Below are 27,103 nucleotides of genomic sequence, written 5' to 3' on the forward strand. Positions count from 1 at the left end.
TTAACAACAAGTAAAAATGCTGTTCAAACTGAAAAATCAACAACTCTTCTTAAACCAGTCAGAGAAGTGAGGCCACAAGAAAAGTCAGTGCTCTAGGTACTGCAGAGACTCACAGACACAGAGAATCACAACTTGCTGGAGTAGAAACCCACAAGAGAAAGCCCCATGCGAACCAGTACCAGGGTAGGAAAACATGAACTGTAATTGATGAATTGCTGGCAGCCCAGGGAGGACAAGTCTGAGAGTTGAAATTTTTACAGGGACCCAGTCATAGGGGGGCCTCCATACTTTCATGATTCTTACCAGCAGAAGATCTACCAGGTCCTCACAGCGGAAATCAGAGAAGAATCCTCTCATGCTTCTGACGGAGAGAGGGGAAAGGAACCATTCTGAAATATGCCAGAGCATTCTGTTCTTAACAAGATCTGCCTGCAGGAGAAACTAATTTACCAGAGCCTTATCTGCTGGGTTTCTAATCAGAGCCTAAATCTACCTGGGAGAAGGGAAATACCTAACCCCAGTCAGCCCCTTCTTGCCATCCTGTCCTGCAGTGGGGGGAAGGTGGGGAGAGATTGACAAACACTGTTGAAGTTCACAGTCCAAGGGCACAGGCTCACTGAAAGACTAAGAGCTAACCGTAGGACTAGAGAATGCTTCCCCTCCCCGCCACCTCACCACCACATTTATTAAAAACCCATTATTCACCACAGTTGTTCTACCCAGTACATCATGTCCATCTTTCAACAATGACTTACAAGGCATACTAAAAGGTAAAAAACACAGCTTGCAGAGACTGAACAAGCACTAGACCCAGAGTCATCTATGACAAGAATGTTGGAAGTCTGGGTTTACTCTGATGCTTTTGCAAAAATGTTCCTATAAAAGTGTTTCATCTTCAGGGAATTCATGGAGAAGACTCTGACAAGTACAGGTTTCTGGTAACTGACTATACTGCTGAACTGAATGAATAAGCATTGTCAGAACTCCAATGGAAAACTGATGAATTCATAGAAGTGCTAACAAAAGATCAAGATGAAAAAAATTAATTACATGGGACTGAGTGAACTGGTGAGGATGATTATAATTTTTCACTTTCTGTTTGAATAAAAAAAAAAATCCCACAAGGACTCAGAGGCAAAAAATACACAAATCAATTTTCACTGCAAAGTAAAGGATCTGTTACAGTGGAGGATTCCTGGACTGAAGGTCAATATTATGACATAGCGTGAGTGTGTTTCGTGTGTTCGGTAATTGCAATCATTGTTGCTTTTGTTGTGGTCATCCATTTACAATGCTTGGGGTCAGTTTATTTACCTCTTGTAAAAATAAAATACAGTGTGTGTGTGAAAAAAAATAAATAAATGATTTAAAACGTTAAAAAAAACTGAAAGCAGGAAAACAATAAGCTTGGATGGATGGCTGGGTAGATGGAGAGATAATAGGAAGTATTCATAAATTCACTGGTGAAATTTGGTAGGTTGAATCAATTGAATCTAAATCAAATATTTCTTTAGAGGGTATGGAGACATGCAGCTTTTAGGTTAAATGACAGTTTAGAGAAGTGGCAAGTAAATAAAGGTTTTGTACATTAAAATAAAGATCTGGGTTACACAGTTTGATAGCAATTAAACAAGAAAGGATGTTGGAAGTAACCGATCAGGAATTTTTTTACACTAGGATTAAAATGCTAAAGACTTTAATAGAAACAGCAGACAGCATACAAGAACAGATGAATAATGTAAGCAGAAAGATGGAAATTCTAAGAAAAAATAAAAAACAAATGCTAGAGATTGGAAACACTGCACCAGAAATGAAGAATGCTTTTGATGGACTCATTAGTAGACTAGTCATGGCTGAGGAAAGAATCTCTGAGCTTGCGGATACAACAGTAGAAACCTCTAAAACTGGAAGCAAAGAGGAAACAAAACCTGAAAAAAATCAGAATATCCAAAAACTCTGGGACAATTACAGAAGGTGAACATATGCATAACGAGAATACCAGAAGGAAAAGACAGAAAGGGACAGAAGCAACATTTGAAGCAATAGTGACTGAAAATTGCCCCAAATTAGTGTCAGACACCAAACTACAGATTTAGGAAGCTCATAGAAGGCCAAGCAGGATAAATGCCCAATACAATACACCTAGACATGTCATATTCAAAGAAAACCAAGGAAAAATTCCTGAAACAAGACAGAAGGAAAAGACACCTTTCCTATTGAGGTGCAAAAATAAGGATTATATGTGACTTTTCCTCAGAAACCATGCAAATAAGAAGAGAATAGAGTGAAATATTTAATATTTGAGAGAAAAAAACACCAGCCTAGAATCCTATACTCTGTGAAATTATCCTTTAAAAAGGAAGGAAAAATAAAGACTTTCTCAGACAAACAAAAATTGAGGGAATTTGTAGTCAGTAGATCCAACTTGCTGAAATGTTAAAAGAAGTTCTTCAGAGAGAAGGAAAATGATATAGGCCAGGAACTCAGTTCTACATGAAGAAAGGAAGAGCATCAGAGAAGGAAAAAGTGAAGGTAAAAGAAAAACTTTCATTTATCTTATTATTAATGGATCTAACAGATAGATAACAGTTTGTTCAAAGTAATAATAGGAACAATATATATGAATATATTATACTCTTGAGTATAAATGAATTGAATAACAGCAATCATACAAAGGATGAAAGGTAAGAATTAGGGCTACTTAATTATTGTAAGGTACTTGCACTACTCTTGAAGTGATATAGTATTATTTGAAAATGAACTTGGATTAGTTGTAAAATGTACAGTGAAAACTCTAGGGCAACCACTAAAAAGAGTGAAAAAGAAGTATAAGTTACATGCTAAGAAAAGAGGGAATTGTGTGGAAGACAAAACTAGGACAACAAATAGAAAACAGTTAACAAATATGGTAGACATTAATCCAACGATACCAATAATCACTTTAAACGTCAATTGTCTAAATATACCAATTAGAAGACAGACATTGTCAGAGTGGATTAAAAACAATACCCAATTTTATGTTTTCTACAAGGAACCCAAGTTAAATATAAAGACACGTACAGATTAAAAGTAAGGGGATCGGACTTCCCTGGTGGTGCAGTGGTTAAGAATCCACCTGCCAGTGCAGGGGACACGGGTTCGAGCCCTGGTCTGGGAAGATCTCGCATGCTGCAGAGCAACTAAGCCCGTGCGCCACAACTACTGAGCCTGAGCTCTGGAGCCCGCGAGCCACAACTACTGAGCCCACGTGTCACAACTACTGAAGCCCGTGCGCCTAGAGCCTGAGCTCCGCAACAAAGAGAAGCCACCGCAATGAGAAGCCCGTGCACCACAACAAAGAGTAGCCCCCCCCGCCCCCCGCTCGCCGCAACTAGAGAAAGCCTGTGTGGAGCAACGAAGACCCAACGCAACCAAAAATAAATAAATTTATTTTAAAAATAAGAATAAAAGTAACGGATCAGAGTGAAATAAGTCAGAAAGAGAAAAACATATACCATATGCTAACACATATATATGGAATCTAAAAAAAAAAAATGGTTCTGATGAACCTAGGGGCAGGACAGGAATAAAGATGCACACATAGAGAATGGACTCGAGGACACAGGGAGGGGTAAGGGTAAGCTGGGACGAAGTGAGAGAGTAACATTGACATATATACACTACCAAATGTAAAATAGATAGCTAGTGGGAAGCAGCTGCATAGCACAAGGAGATCAGCTCGCTGCTTTGTGACCACCTAGAGGGGTGGGATAAGGAGGGTGGGAGGGAGATGCAAGAGGGAGGGGATATGGGGATATATGTACACATATAGCTGATTCACTTTGTTATACAGCAGAAACTAACACAACATTGTAAAGCAATTATACTCCAATAAAGATGTTAAAAAAAATTTTTTTAAAGTAAGGGAATGGAGAAAGATATACCATATTAACACTAGTCAAAAGAAAGCAGGAGTGGCTACATTAATTTCAGACAGCAGACTTTGGCGTAAGGGAAATTATCAGAGATAAGGAGGGATATTACATAATGATAAAGGGTTCAGTTCTCCAAAAAGACATAACAATCTTTAATGTTTATATGCTTAATAAGAGCATCAAAATACATGAGGCAAAAACTGATAGTACTGCAAGGAAAAATAGATGAATCCACTCTTATATTTGAAAACTTCAACCCCCTCTAACAAAAATGGACAGATCCAGAAAGCCAAATATCAGAAAAGACAGAAGTGACCTCAACAGCGTCATCAATCATCTGAATATAATTGACATCCGTAGACTACTTCATCTAACAGCGGTAGATTACACATTCTTCTCAAATTCACATGGAACATTCACCGAGATAGACCACATTCTGGCAACAAAACATATCTTGATACATTTCAAAGAATAAAAGTTACACAATGTCTGCTCTCAGACCACAGTGGAATTAAACTAGAAATCAATAACAGAAAGACGGCTGGAAATTTCCAAAATATTTAGAGATTAAACAATACATTTCCAAATGACACATGAGTCCAAGAAGAACTCTCAATAGAAAATTTTTAATATTTTGAACTGAATGAAAATAAAAACACAACTTATCAAAACTTGTGTGATGCAGCAAAAATAGCACTTAGAGCAAAATTTATAGCATTGAATGCATATGTTAGAAAGGAAGAAAGGCCTAAAGTCAATTGCCTATGCTTCCACCTTACCAGACTTGAAGAAGAAGAGCAATTAAATCCAAAGTAAGCAGAAGAAAAGAAACAATAAAAACTAGAAAAGAAATTAATGAAACTGAAAATAGCAAATCAATATAGAACATCCACAAAACCAAAAGCTTATTCTTTGAAAAGACCAATAAAATTGATAAGCCTCTAGTCAGGCTAACTAAGGAAAAAAAGAAAGAAGACACAAATTACTAATATCAGAAATTAAGGGACTTCCCTGGTGGTACAGTGGTTAAGAATCTGCCTGCCAATGCAGGGGACATGGGTTTGATCTCTGGTCCAGGAGGATCCCACATGCCGCAGAGCAGCTAAGCCTGTGCGCCACAACTACTGAGTCTGCGCTCTAGAGCTCACAAGCCACAACTACTGAGCCCGCGTGCCACAACTACTGAAACCCGCATGCCTAGAGCCTGTGCCCTGCAACAAGAGAAGCCACTGCAATGAGATGCCTGCGCACCTCAACGAAAGAGTAGCCCACTACAGAAAGCCTGTGCGTAGCAGCGAAGACCCAACACAGCCAAAAATAAATAAATAAAAGAAATTTTAAAAAAGAAATTAGAGGGAGACATCACACAAATCCCATGGAAATTAAAAGGATAATAAAGGGGGCTTCCGTGGTGGCGCAGTGCTTGAGGGTCCGCCTGCCAATGCAGAGGACACGGGTTCGTGCCCCGGTCCGGGGGGATCCTGCATGCTGCGGGGCGGCTGGGCCCGTGAGCCATGGCCGCTGGGCCTGCGCGTCCGGAGCCTGTGCTCCGCAGCAGGAGAGGCCACAACAGTGAGAGGCCCATGTAAACAACTCTATGCCCACAAATAATAACCTAGATAAAATGGACCAATTCCTTAAAATATAAAATCTGCCAAAACTCACACAAGAAGAAATAGACAATCTGAATAGGCCTATATCTATTAAAGAAATTGAATCAATAAATAATAATCATCCAAAAGAGAAATCACCAGGCCCGATGGGCTCACTGGTGAATTCTACAAAATATTTAAGGAATGACTTATATCAATCTCCTATAATCTCTTCCAAAGATAGAAGCAGATGGAATACTTCCTAAATCATTCTATGAGGCCAGCATTACACTAATACCAAAACCAGAAAAAGACATGATGAGAAAAGAAAACTGCATTCCAATATCTCTCACGAACATAGATGCAAAAATTCTCAAGTATTAACAAGTCAAATTCAACAATATATAAAACAAATTGTACACCATGACCAAGTAGGTTTTATCTCAGATATGCAAGGCTGGTTCAACATTTGAAAATCAATTAATGTAATCCATCACATCAACTGGCTAAGAAGAAAAACCACATGAACACATCAATAAATGCAGAAAAAGCATTTGACAAAATCCAATACTAACTCCTGATCAAAAATTTTCAGCAAACTAGGAATAGAGGGGAAATTTCTCAACTTGATAAGGAATATCTATGAAAAACCTACAGCCAACATATTAGTTAATGGTGAGGACCTTGAAGCTTTTGTGCTAAGATCAGGAACGAGGCAAGAATGTTCCCTCTTACCACTGCTTTTCAGTATCATACTGGAAGTCTTGGTTAGTGCAGTAAGGCAGGAAAAGGAAATAATAGGTATACAGATTAGAAAAGAAGAAACAAAACTGTGTTCACAGATAACACGATTGTCTACCTAGAAAATCTGAATGAATTGACAAAAAAACTCCTGGAACTAACAAATAATTATACCAAGTTTGCAGGATACAAGGTGAATATACAAAAGTTAGTCACTATCCTGTATACCAGCAATGAAATAAGAAAAAGAAATAAGCTATCAAGCAACAAAAAGACAAGGAGGAAACTTAAATGCAGGTTATTAAGTAAAAGAAGCCAATCTGAAAAGGCTACATACTGTATGATTCCAACTATACAACACTCTGGAAAAGGCAAAACTATAGAGACAGTAGGAAAAAAGTGTTCGGGGGAAGTGTATATAAGCAGAGCACAGATGATTTTTAGGGCACTGAGACTATTCTGTATGATACTGCAGTGGTGTCATTTTACATCTGTGCAAACCCATACAATTCACCCCACCAAGAGTGAACTTTAATGTGAGCTGTGAACTTTGGATGGTAATGATATGTCAATGTAGGCTCATCACTAGTAACAAATGCATCACTCCAGTGGGAGATGGTGATGGCGGGGAAGCTGTATATGTCAAGGCGTAGGAGGTATATGGGAAATCGCTGCACTTTCTGCTCAGTTTTGCTGTGAACCTAAAACTTCTCTAAAGTTTATTAATTTTAAAAAAAAGAGAGAAGGATACACAATAGGGTAAACATCAGTGTTGTCCTGGAGTGTTTTGTTTAACATATGTAAAACATTTAGAAAAATACTTGACACACAGGAAGCACTATATAAGTGTTTCCTATTCTATTAGGTACCTAAATAGAATCTCTCTAAAGATTGACATCTCAAGAAAGCAATTATACCATCTTTTCTTTAAAAATAAGAGAGGGCTTCCCTGGTGGCGCAGTGGTTGAGAGTCCACCTGCCGATGCAGGGGACACAGGTTCGTGCCCCGGTCCAGGAAGATCCCACATACCGCGGAGCGGCTGGGCCCGTGAGCCATGGCCGCTGAGCCTGCGCGTCCGGAGCCTGTGCTCTGCAACGGGAGAGGCCACAGCAGTGAGAGGCCCGCGTACCGCAAAAAAAAAAAAAAAAAAAAAAAAAAAAGAAAATTGAGACTTCCCTGGAGGTCCAGTGGTTAACACTCCGCGCTCCCAATGCAGGGGGTACGGGTTGGCCCCTGATCCCTGGTCAAGGCCAAAAGTAAAAGTAAAAAAAAATAATAAAATATAAAATGAAAATAAGAGCAAATCATCTTAATTTTTTAAATGTACTTCAAACATTTCCCCTGCAGTCAATAATTCTATATCACCAAATTCATGCCCTGACACTTGTCCATCTACAGGAGTGTTTAATATTACATTATTTGGACATACCTAACAGCAACTCCCAAACTTCAAATGAGCTACTTTCATCATGTTATTAAAAAGTTGAATAATTAATAAATTATTGAAGTCTGTAGGATGCTCAGTTCCTCCGTAAACTGAGTGATTTCTTTTTCTTTTTTTTTTTTTTTTTTGCCGTACGTGGGCCTCTCACTGTTGTGGCCTCTCCCGTTGCGGAGCACAGGCTCCGGACGCGCAGGCTCAGTGGCCATGGCTCACGGGCACAGCCGCTCTGCGGCATGTGGGATCTTCCCAGACCGGGGCATGAACCCGTGTCCCCTGCATCGGCAGGCGGACTCCCAACCACTGCGCCACCAGGGGAGCCCTGAGTGGTTTCTTTTTTTTTTTTTTTTTTTTTGAGTGATTTCTTTTATATTCATCCCACAAAAGGGCTAGCAGCCCCAATCTTGCCGCTTAACCTTCCAAAATATACCCGTCCTCAAAGGTCACTTTGCAGTTAACCGCTATGAAGTAAATAAGCATTAAAAAATGGATGTTAATGATTGTTTTGAGCCTTTCCAAAAGAAACCCCCTGTCAAACAAGCAGGGATTACTTGTTTCTTCTGTTTCTAATGATAATTCTTTTTATAATTTTGCTGGTATCCACTCAATTAGATAGGATCTTAAAGCACAAAACTGGGCAGATGAGATTTCTTAAAGACAGCTGTGGGATTTTTTTTTTTTTTTTAAATTATCCAGGGCTTCCCTGGTGGCACAGTGGTTGAGAGTCCGCCTGCCAATGCAGGGGACGCGGGTTCGTGCGCCGGTCTGGGAGGATCCCGCGTGCCGCGGAGCGGCTGGGCCCGTGAGCCGTGGCCGCTAGGCCTGCGCGTCCAGAGCCTGTGCTCCGCAACGGGAGAGGCCGCAACAGTGAGAGGCCCGCATACCGCAAAAAAAAAAAAAAAATTATCCAGTGATAAAGATGAGACTGTTATTTTCGCATTGAATGGCCATTACAATCCATCTTTTCCTTCCCCAAGTAAACAGACTGATAAACAACACTAACCTAACAAAAAGTGAAAACAGAAAGAAAATAGAGCCAGAGAAAGAAAGAGATAGTGCAAAGAGAGGAGGATTAAAAGACTTCGGAAGAGGCTCAGAGACTCCTCACCACCTTTTGAAACCATCACAATTTAGGAACCAAATCCGACATAACAAAGTCCATCTGCCTGATCCATCTATTCAGAGGCAGACTTGTAAATTCAGGGTGCTCTTCAGTGTTCCCTATCCAAACAAAAGGAAAATTAATAACTCATTAGTAAAAACATAAAATGCACTGGGTAACCAACCTACTTCAAGAAAAAGAATCGAAATGGAGTATCACAAATCTTCCTGGTATATTTTCAGGCAGCCATCACATCCTGAAAATGCCATTGGTAGCAGAAGTGCCACGTCCATTCTCCAGAGCTGCCTCACCGTGGGGACTGGGCACAGAGGAAGGCTGCCTAAAGATCACTAGTTTAAATGCCATGGCAGCTCCAAGCCAGAGTCAATGAATGCATGTGGTTTTGAAGCAAGATTGCTTTCTTAAGCCAATAAAGAAATGCCTCCTCTCCATCCAACATTAGCTATCTGTCCCCAATTCCTGTTTCACGGGTCAGCTAGTAGGATTATTCGATAGGATCCACATGGCATATTTTTGCTGCTCTGCAGGACTGATCCTAAGCAAAGCAGGCACATCTTGCCAACCCCTCTCCCAGGGACACTCCCCTCAGCTGCTGCTCTATTGCAGGGCCTCCAAGCATCCCACCCCCATTCTCTCTCATCCTTTGGACTACTCGCCAGGAGTTTGCATGAGGTCTTCTTGTCTTTCAAGCTGATAATTAGCAAATCTAGTAAACCAACCCTTTCTATTGACTTAGGTGAAAAAGCTAAAAGACTCCCAGGGATCTCCTCTTTCCTTCCAAGTAACAATTGTATTTCAACAGTAGTTCAAACTAGACTTTCTTACATTAGCCCACTAGTGACTCCAAGACTCTTTAACAGTGGACACAAAGAGGAAGAATATTATCATTTTCGTTATAAAAATAGCATGCAGATTTACTTGCAGGAAAACATACAGCAGTGTGTTAACAGTTTGTATAACTCTCTGATGTACTTTGGAGCAATTGAAAAAACTGTGATTTTACATGTGGATGGAGAGATAGAGAGATATCTTTTTAAGCGTTATCTATCTTTTCTATAACAATTGTGTGTTATTAATATACTTAATGATAAGAAAAGTAAGATAGTATTTATACATTATGAAAATTTATAAATTACAGAAATAAAATTAAAATTTCCCATAATCCCATCCATTAACCATGAGCTAATAAAGGGATATATTTTTACCCATGCTTTTTCCATGAACATTTTGAAAGTTGTTGAAATCATCCTATGTATAAAATTCAGTAATGTTTTAAAAATCAACTATTACAAGGGCTTTATCATTATTAAAAATTCATGACAAATACTTCTTTTAATGGTTACACAATATTCAAGAATATGTGTAGACCATAATTTGCTTCCCCTTTCTCTCCCTGTTGAATATCTACATTATTTCTAGATTGACTTTTGATTAAAGGTGGCGAAAAACATATACACATCAATCTTTGAGACCTTCTGAAACTAAATGACAGTAAAAGGATTTTGTGTTTGTTTTGGCACAAACTGTCAAGGATGAAGAGAACAAAAGAGGAAAAAATACAACAGCAAAATTGTGAAAGCTGGAAGGCAGACAGACAAGTGATACCTGACTTAGGCAACCAGAAAAAGCTGAATCTAAAGCCAGTGATGCAGAAATCTAAGATGTAATTCAATTTAAGCTTCAGAACCCACAAAAGGCACAGGCATTGACAGCACTGGATGTAGGGGTGAAGGTGGAGCTAAAAGCTGTCTGAATCTACAGTCAGGTGAAAGACAGCCCTTCCCCACTCTGGCAGGAGACAGGAGGCTTCCCTTCAGAGGCTAAAACAAAGGGTCCTGGGTCTGGAGGACAGTTGAGGGCAGTTTGCTGTAATGAAAATAGGAGGATAAATGAAAATTCACAAACATAATGTTGAGGCACCTGCCCTAAGCGTTCTATGTTCACTCAGCTCCCAGAATCCCGGCAGCCACGTTCCCTCTACACGGGCATATGGAACAGTCTATGGTGGGAGAGTGGACCAGTCTGAGCCCAAAGACCCAAAGAAACCACCATCAGGGATTTTGCAGGTGAAAGCCCAGTCAGATCACCTGACCCTGAAGATCGCAGTGGATGAGCCCCTCACCAAGGCACAGACTTCTCCGGAGGCTTTTACTGTGCCTTTCAAGGAGGCATGTGGTAGAGTGGGGCCCAAGGACGGTGAAACACAAGTTAATAAATCTTGTCTGGTTAAGACAGAAACAAAAAATGACGGGCTTACAGTAAGGGAAACACTTCATTTGTTTAAGAGGAACATTTTCGAAAAGACTGATTAAAAAATGCAATTGCTCCTTTTACTCAAGTGGAACTTGAAAAAGAAATGATGTTGTTGATTTAATCGTTATTACTGCTTTCCTTTGTCACATAGGTTTATTTGTTCATTTCAGATAAACTGATTTTTTCTCCTTCTTTGGGTCCTGGTGATATGCTATCCCAGCTCAAAGTTGGCTGAAAAGTCTCCTATCTGGGACTTCTCTGGTGGTGCAGTGGTTAAGAATCCACCTGCCAATGTAGGGGACACGGGTTTGAGCCCTGGTCCCGTGAGATTCCACATGCCGCAGAGCAACTAAGCCCAGTGTGCCACAACTACTGAGCCTGCATGCCACAACTACTGAAGCCCATGCGCCTAGAGCCCGCGCTCCACAACTGAAGAGTAGCCCCCTCTCGCCGCAACTAGAGAAAGCCCGTGCACAACAACGAAGACCCAATGCAGCCAAAAATAAATAAACTTATATTTTAAAAAAAGAAATTAAAAATTTAACAGAGAACTGGAAAACCCAACAGAAGAGTTGGAAGGTACACGTGAAGACATTTCTAGAAAGATGTACAAAAAGGAGAAAAGCAAAGAAAGAAGTAAATATAGAATTCAAGAAACACATGATCCAGCACAAGAAAGGGGGAAAGGAAAGGATGATGGAGGAAAGGAATTCCCAGACAATGGTGGTGCAGCAGGTCTGGGGAGTGACCAGGTGAGAGGGAGCAGGTCAGAAGCTGTGAAAGATTTCTTCAGGAAGACTGGTAGAATTCCTAATCTGTTTCAATGCACGGAGAGGACATTTACATACCTGGAGGAATTTTGAGGATTAAGTGCTAAGTACATAAAAGTTAAGCAAATTTTTAAAAGGAAAAAAATGTGCAGGAAGTAGAATTTAATATGGCATATTTGTTTGCTAGGGCTGCCATAACAAAGTATCGCAGACTGGGTGGCTTAAACAACAGAAATTTATTTCCTCACAGTTCTGGAGGCTAGAAGTCCAAGATCAAGGTGTCGGGAATGTTGATTTCTTCTGCAGCCTTTGGTTTGTAGATGGCCATCTCCTTCCTGTCTTCAGATGTTCTTCCCTCTGTGTCTGTCTGTGTCAAAATTTCCTCTTCTTTGAGGATATCAGTTACACTGAATTAGGGCCCAACCACATGACTTCCTTTTACTTTAATTACCTCTTTAAAGGCCCTATCTCCAAATACAGTCACATTCTGAGGTACGGGGAATTAGGACTTCAACAGGAATTTGTGGGAGGAGCACACAATTCAGCCCATAACACATGGTCAGCTGTGAATACTATTTTCTGCTCATAATAATGTGGCCATAAAAGGCAAGGTCTGAATATTGGTCCAAATTTACAATGCAAGTATATTAGGAGAATGGAAAAATACAGGAACAGACCAGAAATGCATTTGTGTGTGTGTGTGTGTGTGTGTGTGTGAGAGAGAGAGAGAGACAGAGACAGAGACAGAGACAGAGACAGAGACACTGAGAGAGGAAGGAAGAATGATGATGAGGTGAGAGAAATCTAAATCTTCATCTTTCCTATGGACAAATGCTGAATATAAAAAAAGAATAGCAATTTTTGTTATTTAGAAATAGTGTTTATAAGTGGCTGCCTCTGGAGCAGTACATTGTTATGTAAGTAGGCCAGGAATTTCTATTTTTCATAGCCAGCCTTGTGGAACCATTTGATATTTTAAAACTGTGCATGGGGCTTCCCTGGTGGTGCAATGGTTGAGAGTCCGCCTGCCGATGCAGGGGACACGGGTTTGTGCCCCGGTCCGAGAAGATCCCACATGCCGCGGAGCGGCTGGGCCCGTGAGCCATGGCCGCTGAGCCTGTGCATCCGGAGCCTGTGCTACGCAACAGGAGAGGCCACAACAGTGAGAGGCCCGTGTACTGCAAAAACAAAAAAAACAAAAAACTGTGCATGTATAAACATAAAAAGTGGACTGATCAAAATAATAATATATAATATTGTGATAAATATCTTTGTACAGTATGTATTTTCACTATTTCAGATGATCCCATTTCCTGAAATGGAATTCCTGGGTCTAAGAATTATAACATTTTTTAATGTTCTTGATATCCATTTTTAAATAGCTCCTGAAAAAAAATCTGTACCACTTTACACTGAGAGCGAGGCACTTGAGAGCACAGATACCTCCCCAAATCCCATCATGTACTTTGTTTTAACAGCTTTATTTTATTTTATTTTATTTTTGCGGTACGCAGGCCTCTCACTGTTGTGGCCTCTCCTGTTGCGGAGCACAGGCTCCGGACGCGCAGGCTCAGCGGCCATGGCTCACGGGCCCAGCCACTCCGCGGCATGTGGGATCTTCCCGGACCGGGGCATGAACCCGTGTCCCCTGCATCGGCAGGTGGACTCTCAACCACTGCGCCACCAGGGAAGCCCTTAACAGCTTTATTGACGTTAATGAACATACAGTAAACTATACATAAGTGTACACTTTGATAAATTTTGACATATATTTGTCAAATCTATATATATATGTGAAATGAAACTATCACCACCACCAAAATAGAGAACACATCCATCACTCTCAAAAGTCTCCTCCTATATAGTCACTCCCTCCTTCCCACCCACTCCTCCTCCCCTACCACTTTCCCCACTTGCTGTCACTTGTTTGCATTTTCCAGAATTTTATTGAAATAAAATCTTGGAGTACGTAATCCTTTTTGGCCTGGTTCCTCTCAGCTGGCATAAGGACTTTGAGGTTCATCCAATGTTTTGCATGTATGAATAGTCTGAACCTTTTACTGCAAATTAGGGTTCCAATGTATGGATATACCAACTTTGTTTATTCAGTGACCTGTTGATGAACACTTAGGTCATCTCCAGTTTCGAGTAATTAAAGTCAAGCTGCTATGAACATTGTGTACTAATCTAACATATGCTTTCATTTCTCTTAGGTAAAAACCTAGGAGTGTGTTGGGTCTAATGGGATGTGAATATTTAATGTTTTGAAAAGCAGCCAAAGAGTTTTCCAAAGTGGTATACATTTTACATTCCTACTGTGTGCAAGTTCCTTTGTTTCATATTATCCCTACCGTGTAAGAGTTCCAGTTGCTCCATATTATTGTCAATATTAGGTATGGTTGGTCTTTTTAATTTTAGAAATGTTAATAGATACGTGGTATTCTCTCATTGTGGTTTTAATTTGCATTTCCCTAATGCATAATGACGTTGAACATCTTTTCATGAACTTATTTTCTATCCATATATCTTCTTTAGTGAAATGTCTATTCAAATCTTTAAAAACAGAACTAGTTTTATATATATTATTATTGAGTTGTGTGGGTACTTTACCTTCTGGACACACGTTCTTTATCAGACAGGAGATTTGCAAATATTTTCTCCTTGTCTGTGGCTTGTCTTTTCATTCTCTCAGAGTTGAAAAGCAGTAATTCATAATTTTAACAAAGTCCCATTTTTCTTTTATGGATTGTGCTTTCAGTGTCATACCTAAGAAATCTTTGGCTAATTCAAGGTGACAAAGTTTTTCTATGTTTCCTTCCAGAATGTTTATAGTTTTCGATTTTATGGTCTATGACCTATATTTGAGTTAATTTTTACATATGGTGCAAGGTATGGGTCAAATTTTTTGCATATGAATATTCTTTGTACCTTTTCCCAAATATTTATTGATATATAAAAATGGATATATTTTTGCATTCTCTATGTTGTTCCATTGATCTAAGTGTCCATCTTTATGCCAGTGCCACTCTGTCTTGACTATTGTAGCTTTATAAGTCTTGAAATCAGGTAGTGTAAGACCACCAACTTCCTTCTTTTTAAAGCTCTTTTTTTACAGCTATTTTAGGTCCTGCACATATTCTGTCAGCTTTGCTCACTGATATTTCATATTTTTCTTGCTGTTGTAAATGGTATTATTTTAATTTCAGCTTCCAATTACCCACTGATAGATCATATAAATACCAGTTTTTTGGTATGTAACTCTTCTTTTACAGTTGTTTCAGATAGAAGTGTAAATAAATTCAATCATTCTTACTCCATCTTGGCCAGAAGCAGAACTCATCAATGTAGGTTTTGTTTGGCTTGTAGGTAGGGTAAGCCCTGTCATTTAGCACTGTTCTCTGGTTGGAAGGTCATGGAATGTACTGGAATGTATGGAAATCACAGGGAAAGAAAGAGCATTCTAATCAAAGAGATCCAAATTAAAAGTAACTTTACCTTTCCATATCTAAAGTTTACAAGTTGGATACAATGAACACCAGTGGCCTCTTTTAGGCGTATGTTCTCTGATTCAACATTCCAGCAGTGTTCCTTCAATTTTAAAGTAGCATTACACGCAGATGGAGACTTTTAGTTGAAGGTCTAGGCCCAGTCTCCTGGGTCTTGCCTTTCTGCTTGTTACCCTATTTCCCAGGTTGCTATATTGCTCTCATAATCTCTAGTTCGGAAACAAGAGATAAATGTGGATAAGTGCGTGGTATGTGTTCTGGCTTCCTGCCCCCATCCCCACTCAAATATCTTTTATAAGCTTAGATATTTATATGTGTTTTGGAACAATTTATCAAGCAATAATTTTTGGTCCTCACAATTGAAAGGGTTAAGGGGAGCTAGAAGCTTTGCAATGGTGTACTTTTGCGTTATTTATTAACATTGTCAAGTTGACAAATCGACATGTCTTTAGTGGTTGTACGGAGAGAAGCTACTGGTCTCACAGCAATTTTCTGGCAAGAAAACTCCAGAATGTTACTTTCCTAGTGTACGTGTACTTAATATTTCCATTTATGTCTTCGTAAGCTACTTCTTAACTGTCTGGCCTGTTTATTTGGAGCTCATCCAAGTGAGAGTCATTGTTACTGCAAGGACTATTTACCTGCAGCGACCAGGGAATTAGAGAAAACTCATCCCGGAATAAATGGATAGTAAGTCACTTTGTGGCCTTTTCCTCCCTTTTCAACTCCCTCACCCGCCATTCCTTTGTTAAATAGATGAAGTTGGAAAACAGTGAATGTCTAGAGCAGGATGTGCGCGTCTGGAGGTGTGGACATGCAAAGGGAAGGCCAAGATCTTTTCATCTATGTTCATTTATGGGATGGGGATGAGAGCAGATGGGTATTTTGGTTATTTGCATAATAGCTTCTGGTCTTTCTTCTCCCCAGTTGGTGGAACCATCTCCTTCTCTCCTATGTTACAAAATAATACACAGACCTCGAGGACACACTTAATGGTTAGGGGGATAAATGCTGGTATCAAAACGTGCTTGTGCGGAATTCCCTGGCGGTCCAGTGGTTAGGACTCATTGCTCTCACTGCCGGGGCCCTGGGTTCAATCCCTCGTGGGGGAACTAAGATCCCGCAAGTCGCACCGTGTGGCAAAAAGAAAAAAATGTGCTTGTGAAGGACACTCGCCATGTCAGCAGGTTTGTGAATGCACAGATTGAGTCACAGGTGTGGAAGGAAAGCACACTAGCATCTATTATGAGAGCTGCTCCCCATTTCTAGAAACAAAAGCCTACTTTTGTTTTTTCACCAAAATTACCTCTATTTCCATACAATTCTGAGTTTTTAACATCTCCCTTGCTTCACACTTAAAGCTTGTGGCCTCAAAACTGGGTGGAACAAGCATGTGGAAAGGGAGCATTGTTTTCTCTTTTAACACCATGTCAACTGCTACAAAAGATCTCTTTTGATTGTAAGTGACTTAAATATGTAAACATTTGGGCTTGTAGTGATTTGTGCCTTTTCAACTAAGCAGAATGTTAAAAACAAAAAGCCAACATGGAGGCAGCATCTTCTGACAGCCAGTTCAGGGACCACAGACTTGGCAAGAACTTCGGCAGTCAAAAACATCCAGCCTTTGCCAACCCAGAAGCTTTGGATCAATCCCACTCCGCACAGCTTCCTTGTAGTATGACAAAGCCTAGCACTCACCCTCCATATTATACTTGACAAACAATCTCTCTTCTTTGCCAAGTTAACAATACCATAACCTAGCCAAATAGTTCTTCCAGTACACCTGACTTTTAAAGGTGTGGCATTCATGCAATTTAAATTTCAAAAGCCTGAAACTTGGCAATTCCTGATATGCCTCATACATCTTTTTCTTTCCCTTTCTTTCTTTCTTTCTTTCTTTCTTTCTCTCTCTCTCCTTCCTTCCTTCCCTCCTTCCTTCCTTCTTTCCTTCCTTCCCTCTTCACTCTCTCCCTCCCTTCCTTTCTCTTCCTCCTCTCTCCCTCTTTCTTTCTTTCTTTTTACGTGCTTTTCAAGATAATTTAGTTGGCAAGAAGAAAAATAACCATCTTACTCACAAGCCTATGGCCCCCATTTGACCCCAAAACAAGACTCAATAAAAGAGAATTGTGAGTGAGACTTCTCAGGCTTTTGTTCGTTACCTGGGGTCAGGAGCCATCGAATGACCCAATGTTCTGGTTGCTGAGGGAAAGCCATTCCCTCTGGGGCACAGTCAGCTCAAGGATGTTTTTGTTGAGGCTCCCAACCAAGGTTCCCATAGTGACAGCCATCAGGGATACAGCACCTGCCCGGCCGGTACTAAGGCGAGAACGGCCAAATGCTGGGCCCTCGCAGACAGTATCAGGTAATACCAAGCCCGCTCTCATCACTTTCCATTCCCTCCCTTTCTTTTATTTGACAAATGCATTACGATTATTTGGCCTAGAGAGAGTCTTCATGTAGAAAACCTACTCTAATTTTCTTTGCTTAAAGAGAGCTTCAGGCAAACGTATGATGAACGTGGAGGGCTTTAAATAACCAATAGATGCTTGTGTTGAGGTAGTTTTACAATCCATCAATAGGACAGTGCTAACCACATAAAATAAGCAGCAGGACAGTTTTTTCCCACTGAACTTGTGAGCAGGGTTGCATGACATGTAGGTTCCTCTGTGCTCTGTTCTAACTGGGAAGCTCGTCTGACAGAAAGAGTGAACCTCTTTGTTAGAAAAAGTCTTAATTCTTGATATCAATCTCCTCACCCCCCTTGCCTACCTTTTGATCTATCTTTCATTTTATGTAATGAGACGTCCTGGATTTTTACATCGGTTAAGGGCCATTTCCCAAGAGACGAAGATGGCACACTTTTGAAGAAAAGCATTTTCGAATTCTACATATATTCAGCCTTGACAGCAGGCACGGGAAAAGTGTCTAGAGAAGAAAGAACAGCGTAGGACTAGCGTTTTTTTCTTTGAAACTAGATTTAGCCCTGAAAAGCAACCATTATGTGGATGAGAGGGATGGAAAAGAGAACCAGGAACCAGAGGATTCTGTAACGGGTGTGACTGAGGGAGTCTCCCTAAGATAAGTTTATGGCTTGAGTCTCAGATAGTTCAACTTGCAGGAACAAAGCATGTGCGGTCTAAAGATATAGACTGTGCTTAGTTTTCATTCATGACTTATTTTGTTTAAATACAGCCCCATCAGACAGAGGGGATGAGAATGGGCCTCTGAGATTTACCATCTGTTCACTGATTTGGAATCTGCTGGACAGAAAAGTGGTGGGAGCGGGACACAAAATCCTCTCATCAGAAATGTAAACTCGGGCTTCCCTGGTGGCGCAGTGGTTAAGAATCTGCCTGCCGATGCAGGGGATACGGGTTCGAGCCCCGGCCTGGGAAGATCCCACATGCTGCGGAGCAACTAAGCCCGTGCGCAACAACTACTGAGCCTGCGCTCTAGAGCCGGCGAGCCACAACTACTGAGCCCACGCGCCACAACTACCAAAGCCCGCACACCTAGAGCCCGTACTCTGCAACAAGAGAAGCCACGGCAATAAGCAGCCTGTGCACCATAACAAAGAGTGGCCCCGACTCGCCACAACTAGAGAAAGCCTGCACACAGCAACAAAGGCCCAATGCAGCCAAAAATTAATTAATTAATTTAAAAAAAAGAAATATAAACTTGTTTCATAGAAAGAGCACAAAGCAACAGCAGAGGTGAATGCCCACAAGTGCCTTTCCTCTTGCCTTCAGAACAGACAAGGTATTGTACCCCGTAGTGGTTGGTCCAGTCTTTGGTTTCATGGTTTTCTGCTCCTTTGGCCAGAATATTGGCTGGTCCTTTTCAGAAGTTGTAATTATCACACATTTTGCCTTTAGGGCATGAAGGGGCAAAGAAGCTTCAAGACTGGAAATTGTGGGTTTGCAAACAGCAGGCCACGGGGTTCAGCTTTCAGGTTTATACCATCCACCAGCAACTGATCTATTCTCTTCAGAAACGCAGAAGGGAACCCAATGACTCCCTCTGTGTTCCTATCAAAACTTTTAAACAACAACAACTTGATTGCACCCTTCTCCCAGAAGGAACTCTGCACATGAAAGACATAAAGCGTTTCATAGAGCAGAACATTCTTTGAAAACTCAGGGTAGAAGAAAGCACTTGCTTAAGGAACTTAATTTAGAGAAACAGTGTAGCCTGCACAGGGCTGCCTGAGTTCAAAGGCACCGCTTTTAATCCCAAACCACTTTAATTTTACTTAACTTTTCTTTCTTTCTGGGTGACTAACCTGGAAACTTCTACTCATCTCCTGCCAAGTAATTTTTCTGAAGAAGGTGGATACTTTACAAGATTCATAGCCAGGAGCCCTCTGTCAGGAATGCTGGTGGTACGGTTTTGTGTAGATAAAAACAGAGGCACAAGGAAAGTGGGTCACTGTGATTTGCGTGTGGAACAGACTCAGTCTCCGGCAAGTTTGCTCCGACTGGAAGCAATAAGGCGCTGGGCCTTCCTTAAGTTTGGAAATGGAATGCCTCTGGCAGCCCATGATCTTGGAGAGGGGAGCTGAGTGTTTTCATAGCTGGGATTTTGTGTTAGTGGAACAGGTAGAATGTCAACTGTTGTGAGGAAAGTCAACCAGTTCGCACACATGCAGCTGGAGAGAAAGCTCAGCTTCAGATGTCATTTAACGTGTTGGTGGATGAACAAGAAGGCGGCAGAAATGGCCTCTCGCAGCCAAGAAGCCGGTGATTATTGGAAAAATCGCGGTAGCACAATTCTTCTTGTTTTCACTGCTAGGACCAGGAAGGACATTCTTTCAGACTACCACACTGAGCGATTTTTCCTATGACCCATTTCGGAGTTAAAGGACTTATAAAATGGCCACGCCTGGGGCTTCCCTGGTGGCGCAGTGGTTGAGAATCTGCCTGCTAATGCAGGGGACACGGGTTCGAGCCCTGGTCTGGGAGGATCCCACATGCCGCAGAGCAACTAGGCCCGTGGACCACAACTACTGAGCCTGCGCGTCTGGAGCCTGTGCTCCGCAACAAGAGAGGCCGCGATAGAGGCCCGCGCACCGCGATGAAGAGTGGCCCCCACTTGCCACAACTAGAGGAAGCCCTCACACAGTAAACGAAGACCCAACACAGCCAAAACTATATAAATAAATTTTTTTTAAAAATGGCCACACCTGATGCCTTCCACAGAAATAACTTCTTGCAAACAGCAAACAGTGAGATGGGCTGGCCTTTATTGGCAGGCCTATCTTCATAAAATGAATGGTGAGAATCACAACATTTATTATTGTGACCATCCTAATAATGAACACAGACCAACTGTGCAGTCATTTACTTTGTTGGTATTTATTCTCTAGGGGGAAAACATGGACTGATTAAGATGATTGTACCCTCTCCTTTTTGTGGCTTCCAGTCTGTTCATTATTTATTTCTGAGGGACCAGAATATTAGTATTAATTGGCTCTGATAGAGTGTTCCACAAGAGTTAAGAAAAAAGCATATAATCTGGTTTATTAAATGTTGTATGGACATTATTTAGTGCACTCTCCTTTAAGGCTGGCACTATTGAATATTAACTGAAAATCAGCTAGCAAATAAACCATCTTAACATGGCATAATCATGAGCCAGTCAAGAAAATATATCACCTCACACCCATTAGGATGGCTACTATCGAAAAAGTCACAGACGTAGAGAACAAACGTACGGATACCAAGGGGGAAGCGGGGGCTACTATCGAAAAAGTCACAGACGTAGAGAACAAACGTACGGATACCAAGGGGGAAGCGGGGGCTACTATCGAAAAAGTCACAGACGTAGAGAACAAACGTACGGATACCAAGGGGGAAGCAGGGGCTACTATCGAAAAAGTCACAGACATAGAGAACAAACATATGGATACCAAGGGGGAAGTGGGGGGTGATGAACTGGGAGATTGGGATTGACATATATACACTATGGATACTATGTATAAAACAGATAACTAATGAGAACCTACTGTATAGCACAGGAAACTACTCGGTGCTCTGTGGTGACCTAAATGGGAAAGAAATCCAAAAAAGAGGGGATATACGTATATGTAGAGCTGATTCACTGTGCTGTACGGCAGAAACTAACACAATATCGTAAAGCAACTACACTCCAATAAAAATTTAAAAAAAAAGAAAAAGTCAGAAAATCACTGTTGGCAAGGATGTGGAGAAACTGGAAAACATGCATTGTTGGTGGGAATATAAAATGGTACAACTGCTAGGGAAAACAGCTCCTCAAAATATTAAAAACAGAATTAGCACATAATTCAACAATTCTACTTCTGGGTATATACCCAGAAGAATTGAAAGCAGAGTCTCAAAGAGTTATTTGTACACCCATGTTCATAGCAGAATTATTCACAATAGCCAAAAGGTGGAAGCAACCCAAATGTCTACTGATGAATGAAAAAATAAACACAATGTGTTATATACATATAATGGGATATTATTCAGCCTTAAATAGGAAGGAAATTCCGACATATGCTACAATATGGATGAACCTTGAAGACATCATGCTAAGTGAAATAAGCCAGCGACAGAAAGACACATACCGTATGACTCAACTTACATGAAGGACCTAGAGTAGTCAAATTCAGAGAGACAGAAAGTGGAATTGTGGTTGCCAGAGGCTGGAAGGAAGGGGGAATGGGGAGTTGTTTAACGGGTACAGAGTTTCAACTGGGGAAGATGAAAAGGTTCTGGAGATGGATGGTGGTGATGGTTGTACAACAGTGTGAAGGTATTTAATGCCACTGAACCGTACACTTAAAAATGGTTAAACTTGTAAATTTTATGTTACATATATTTCTTCAGAATAAAAAATCAATAAAATATTAGATCAGGAAGTTACCTTAAAAACAAAAGTATAAAGTGGGGGTAACAGATACCTGATGCTGCCTTCAGTAGACATATCCTCTTATATCCTGTTAAATCATCATTTCCTGTCTGCTCTAGGAGCCAAGGAAGCTTTCTGGGGGTGTGTTTTAAATTACTTCAGGCCCACACCTTCCCTTGCCCCTTGTCTGAGAAAGAATTCACTGCTCCCCTGTCCTTCCCCACCCCTCCCTCCTTCCATACATCCTCACGTTTGCGGTAGGGGTCAAGAGAAATCTAGAACCATTTGGTTGTATGTCCATATAAAATGGTGTTAACAAGTTGTCTTTTATCACCTCGGTAGAAGAACTATGGAGAGGGAAATTAAAGGCGCAGGGAAGGATGGTACCGGAAAACTCTAGAACCTCGAGCTGATTTTGCCCCAAAGGCTTTGTATCAAATTATCACGATGACCCTGTGATCAATAGACAGGTGAAGACTTCCCAGGGGAAGGAGCTTTAACGTTAAGGGGAGCTTAATGACAGTTTAGTTTGCTTTCAGGTAAGAGCTGTCCCTGGGAAATGTGGTTATGTGGGATTCGAGTTTTGGCCCAGGTGGGTTGTTGTTGTTGTTGTTTTTTCTCCTCTTGTTTCAAAGGAAATTACGCAGACTAAGAGATAACTGAATTGTTTCCTTACCCCTCACCAAATTTACCCTTCACTGAATGTCAGGATTCAAGCCACTGCCGATCTGGGGAGGAAGTTGAACCCCGGACGTCATTCTGGCTTTGAGAGCGGTGCCTGCGGTCCACTTCTAAACCTTCTCTAGATACGTTTTCACATTCCATATTGAACAGAGATGAGGGCTCTGTGCTCTTTACACTAGAGCCAGGGCAATCGATGCGCCGGCGTCAAGGGCTACCTCTGCAGACTGAGAAGATGAGACCCCCTCTTGCACACCCACGAAAAGACGCAGAATGTAATTCTGCTTTGAGAAACATCCTTGAACTAACTCGTCTCTCTCTATCCCTCCAAGCTTCCGCAGGTTCACTCGATCCAACAGTGTGACGACGGCCGTGCAGGCCGACCTGGACTTCCACGATAACCTGGAGAACTCTCTGGAGTCTATAGAGGACAATTCATGCCCCGGCCCGGTGGCCAGACAGTTCTCCCGGGACGCCAGCACCTCCACGGTCAGCATCCAGGGCTCAGGAAACCACTACCACGCCTGCGCGGCCGACGAGGACTTCGATGCGGATTTCGACCCTTCCATTCTGCCGCCCCCAGACCCCTGGATTGACTCAATCACCGAAGACCCCCTGGAGGCCGTGCAGAGGTCAGTGTGCCACCGGGACGGCCACTGGTTTCTGAAGCTTCTCCAGGCGGAGCGGGACCGCATGGAAGGGTGGTGCCAGCAGATGGAGAGAGAAGAGCGCGAGAACAACCTGCCCGAGGACAGTAAGTGCGGCGCAGCGCCTGCGCACGCGCCCCCGGGGTCGGGTCCCCGGGGCCGGGTCCCCGGGGCCGGGGAAGGGATGCTTTCATAGCGCTGGGCAAGCCGTGCAGGTCCCCACCCCAAACGGGAACGTGTGGAAGAGCTGGGCGGTTCAGGCCGAGTCCACACACCCCTGGTGCCCAATAAAGACAAACCCCCCCCCCGCCCCCCACACACACACGCCAGGCAGCTGTAACACCTTCTCTACCTCTGCCCCCGCGACCTCCACCTCTGGACCAACGTGGGGTGGACTCATGCTTCCGACACGGTTTCTCTTCCCCAAGATGCTCCCGCAGGGAATGAACAGAAATTCTAAATAGTTTCAAGATCCCCAGATACGCGTGCCTTGGGCATTTATAATCTTACAGGTGTATTACTTTCATTAATATACAGGATTAAAACAAGGCCGGTCGTGTCTAGGCCCGTAGACGCCAAGCTTATTGACATCCTTGGACCTGGTTAGCCCGCACTTTCCCCCTTAGGTTTTAGGAAGGCAAACCTTCAGCCGCTAAAGCAATTAACCCAATTTAATGGGTTAAAGTAAATGATCAAATAAAGGATGGTTAAGTTAAATAAATAACGGAGACTCCGCACGCCGTTCTTTTCAGACTTGGACTTTTAACAACAACGATTCCTATTAACAGTTGACAAAGAAGTTGCCAGATTACTGCAGTCCGGTTGCACATTAATAACGATTTTGAAATTGGAATAGCATTTATAATCAGTGTGTATTTCATTGTTGCGTGTTTATTTCCCTCCGAAAAACGATTATTAAATGAATGGTGGATCTTCCATCCGATGATATTTTTGAATCAGAGCAATTCAGTGGTAGGCATCAAAGCCTGCCTTCATTTTTGTGTGGGAACCACCTGGAAGAGTATTAGCGTGATGTGGTTTTAGACCTTTTTTTTTTTTGCGGCATGCGGGCCTCTCACTGTTGTGGCGTCTCCCGTTGCGCAGCACAGGCTCCGGACGCACAGGCTGCTCAGCGGCCATGGCTCACGGGCCCAGCCGCTCCGCGGCATGTGGGATCTTCCCGGGCCGGGGCACGAACCCGTGTCCCCTGCATGGGCAGGCGGACTCTCAACCACTGCGCCACCAGGGAAGCCCTAGACCTATTTTTAAAATCATTTAACTTTTTATTGTGAACATTTAAAAACACTTGCAAAAGTAGAGAGTTTACTGTAATGAACCCCCGTATTCCCATCACCCAGCTCAACTACTGGCTGGTCTCATCTTCCCCCACTTGTCATCATTTTTGCCAGAGGATCTTAAAGAAAATCCAACGCATCCCGTCACTTCACCACGTATCTCTGATAAGGACTTTATGTATACGTATATAACCATCGTGCATTATCATCCCTAACAAAAACAATAATAATTTCTTAATAATTAGATCGAGAGCTTTCTGTAAATCATGTTCAGTTGACTTACTAAGTGAACCAAACTAATAGTGTCCGGGAGCAGTGAGTTTTCCTTAAAGGAAGTACTTTTGTGAGAATGGAGACTGGAAAATGACAGTTTGCAGGTTGTGGGATTTCCGCTCTGTGTCTTGCTCACAGCTCTTCTCTGCTTTTTCTTGCTTCTGACCCCTATCCACCCGCCGACTAACTTATTTGTTGCCTTTCTGAGCAGGTTAGAAAATCCATCAATGGGTTTCTGTAACGTTCCTTTTGTTCTTGCATGTTATGAGTGCAAACAACTTAGCAGTGGAAAAGTAAACCTCCTTGACACTTGACCCAACCATTGGTGCCACTGCAGGCTCACCCAGGTGTGGATCCACAGGGAGAATATGCTCTGTGCCTAAGTGACAGGGGTGTGAAGCACAGCCCGGCAGCAGTGGGCGGGGGAAGTTTTCGGTAAGAAATTCTTAGCAGTTGCATCTTCTTATTCTCCTTTCCCCGTGAGTATACCCGAAGCCTAGTAGCTTTTCCTGGGAAAAATGCCCATGTCTAAGGAGCAGTGGCCTCGGGTGCACAGCTCAACAGGGCAAGCTGTCTTGCAGATTTCAGTTCATGCAATGCATGGATTCGAACTTGTTCGCTGCTTGGCTTCCAATAAGACCTGGGGAAGCTGCTCATCTGGTGTTTTCTTTTAATCTGATGTTTTCTTCCCATCTGAGACTAGATCTACTTCTCTCAACCCAGCTTTATAATGATGCATGAGGATAGTCATTGTATACATATTTAGAAAAGTCTTCCTTAACGCTTAAGGAGCTATGAAAACAAGTCAATGTATTTTGATACCAGCACATATATTTGGAAGGTGAGAACCTTGTTAGAAAATCAGGTTCTCATCCTGTGTTTGAGATGAAAGAGAAGCATATTTGTAGCTTGAACATGAAGGAACTGCTCATTCATTCACTGTTCCAGAATTTTACTGCACATGTTATTTGCAATATTGATTTATAAATAGGACTTATAAACCTATTCCATATGAAGGTATTTTGTTATAACAAGATTTGTTCTAATGATGATTTGCTGTCTTTGTACACGAAGGTGCCGCTGTCCCACCATGAATAAGCCGTCTTCTTAAGGACGCTGTCTTTAGAGTAGTGATAAATTTTCTCAAATCTGCCTCTGTTTTACAAGGTTGCTGCCTGAGGGCGGTGGTGGGGTGTGAAGGTCATGGCTGCAGAACAGACAAAGATAACTTAGGGTGGGAGTATTTCTGGTACTTTGCTTAAAGTATTCAACTGAGTAAATTAATCTTAGATGACAAGTATGCAATGAGACCCGCTGCGCTGGGGAGTGAGTCTCCCTGTGTAGTTTGAAACGTATTTCGATATCAGAGCCCCCTTTTTCTAAGTTAAAAAAAAAAATTACACACAACACCAATAAATATAATAGGAAGAACGGTGAAGCTCTTTGGTGAGGGCCTGGAGTCCTATCTGCTCAGCCTCTACCACTCTCTGGACAGAGGTCCCTAGAAACCCTCCCTGCCACCAAAAAAATCCCAGGATTCCTGGAATAGTTTGAAAGCCAATGGTCTATGGTGAAAAGTCCAACTTACTAATTTTTTTAAATACAATTTTATAACTTTAGATCAAACAGCTAACACAAAGATCAGAGGTAAATGCCTTTCCTACATGTTTTTTTAAATGTACAAAACTGATTCAGATTAGAAACATCTATTTGTGTAAGCCTATCTAACCTACAAAAATGGCTCTTCCTTCAAATCTCAGCTTGGGCCTCACCTTCTAGAAGTCTTTGCAGAATGCCTCCCTTCAGGCTGAGTTGGGTGTGCCTCCCTGGTGCTTCTGTAATAGCCTGCACATTTGTCTATCAGGTATTTCCAACTTTATTTGATGATAATCTATGTATCTCTCTCCTCCACTGAAAAGTGAGGTCTGAGGACCGAAATTACTCTTGTCTCATTCATCTTCATATCCGCTGCGCCTCTGACGGTTCTTGGCAC

General features: G+C 41.8%; 1 protein-coding gene across 1 annotated transcript in view; it reads left to right on the forward strand.

Annotated features, from left to right (window-relative positions):
• DLGAP1 (DLG associated protein 1) overlaps positions 1–27,103 on the forward strand; it is a 60,858-nt gene that overhangs the window by 12,455 nt on the left and 21,300 nt on the right. Inside the window, exon 4 of the mRNA XM_089894252.1 lies at positions 23,228–23,649. Within this exon, the coding sequence (XP_089750378.1) occupies positions 23,228–23,649 (422 nt within the window). The remainder of the gene's footprint in view (positions 1–23,227; positions 23,650–27,103) is intronic.

This window comes from Delphinapterus leucas, chromosome 14, assembly GCF_059928025.1.
Source record: "Delphinapterus leucas isolate spDelLeu-1000000601 "Yukka" chromosome 14, BTC_Dleu_Yukka2, whole genome shotgun sequence".
Lineage (NCBI taxonomy): Eukaryota > Metazoa > Chordata > Mammalia > Artiodactyla > Monodontidae > Delphinapterus > Delphinapterus leucas.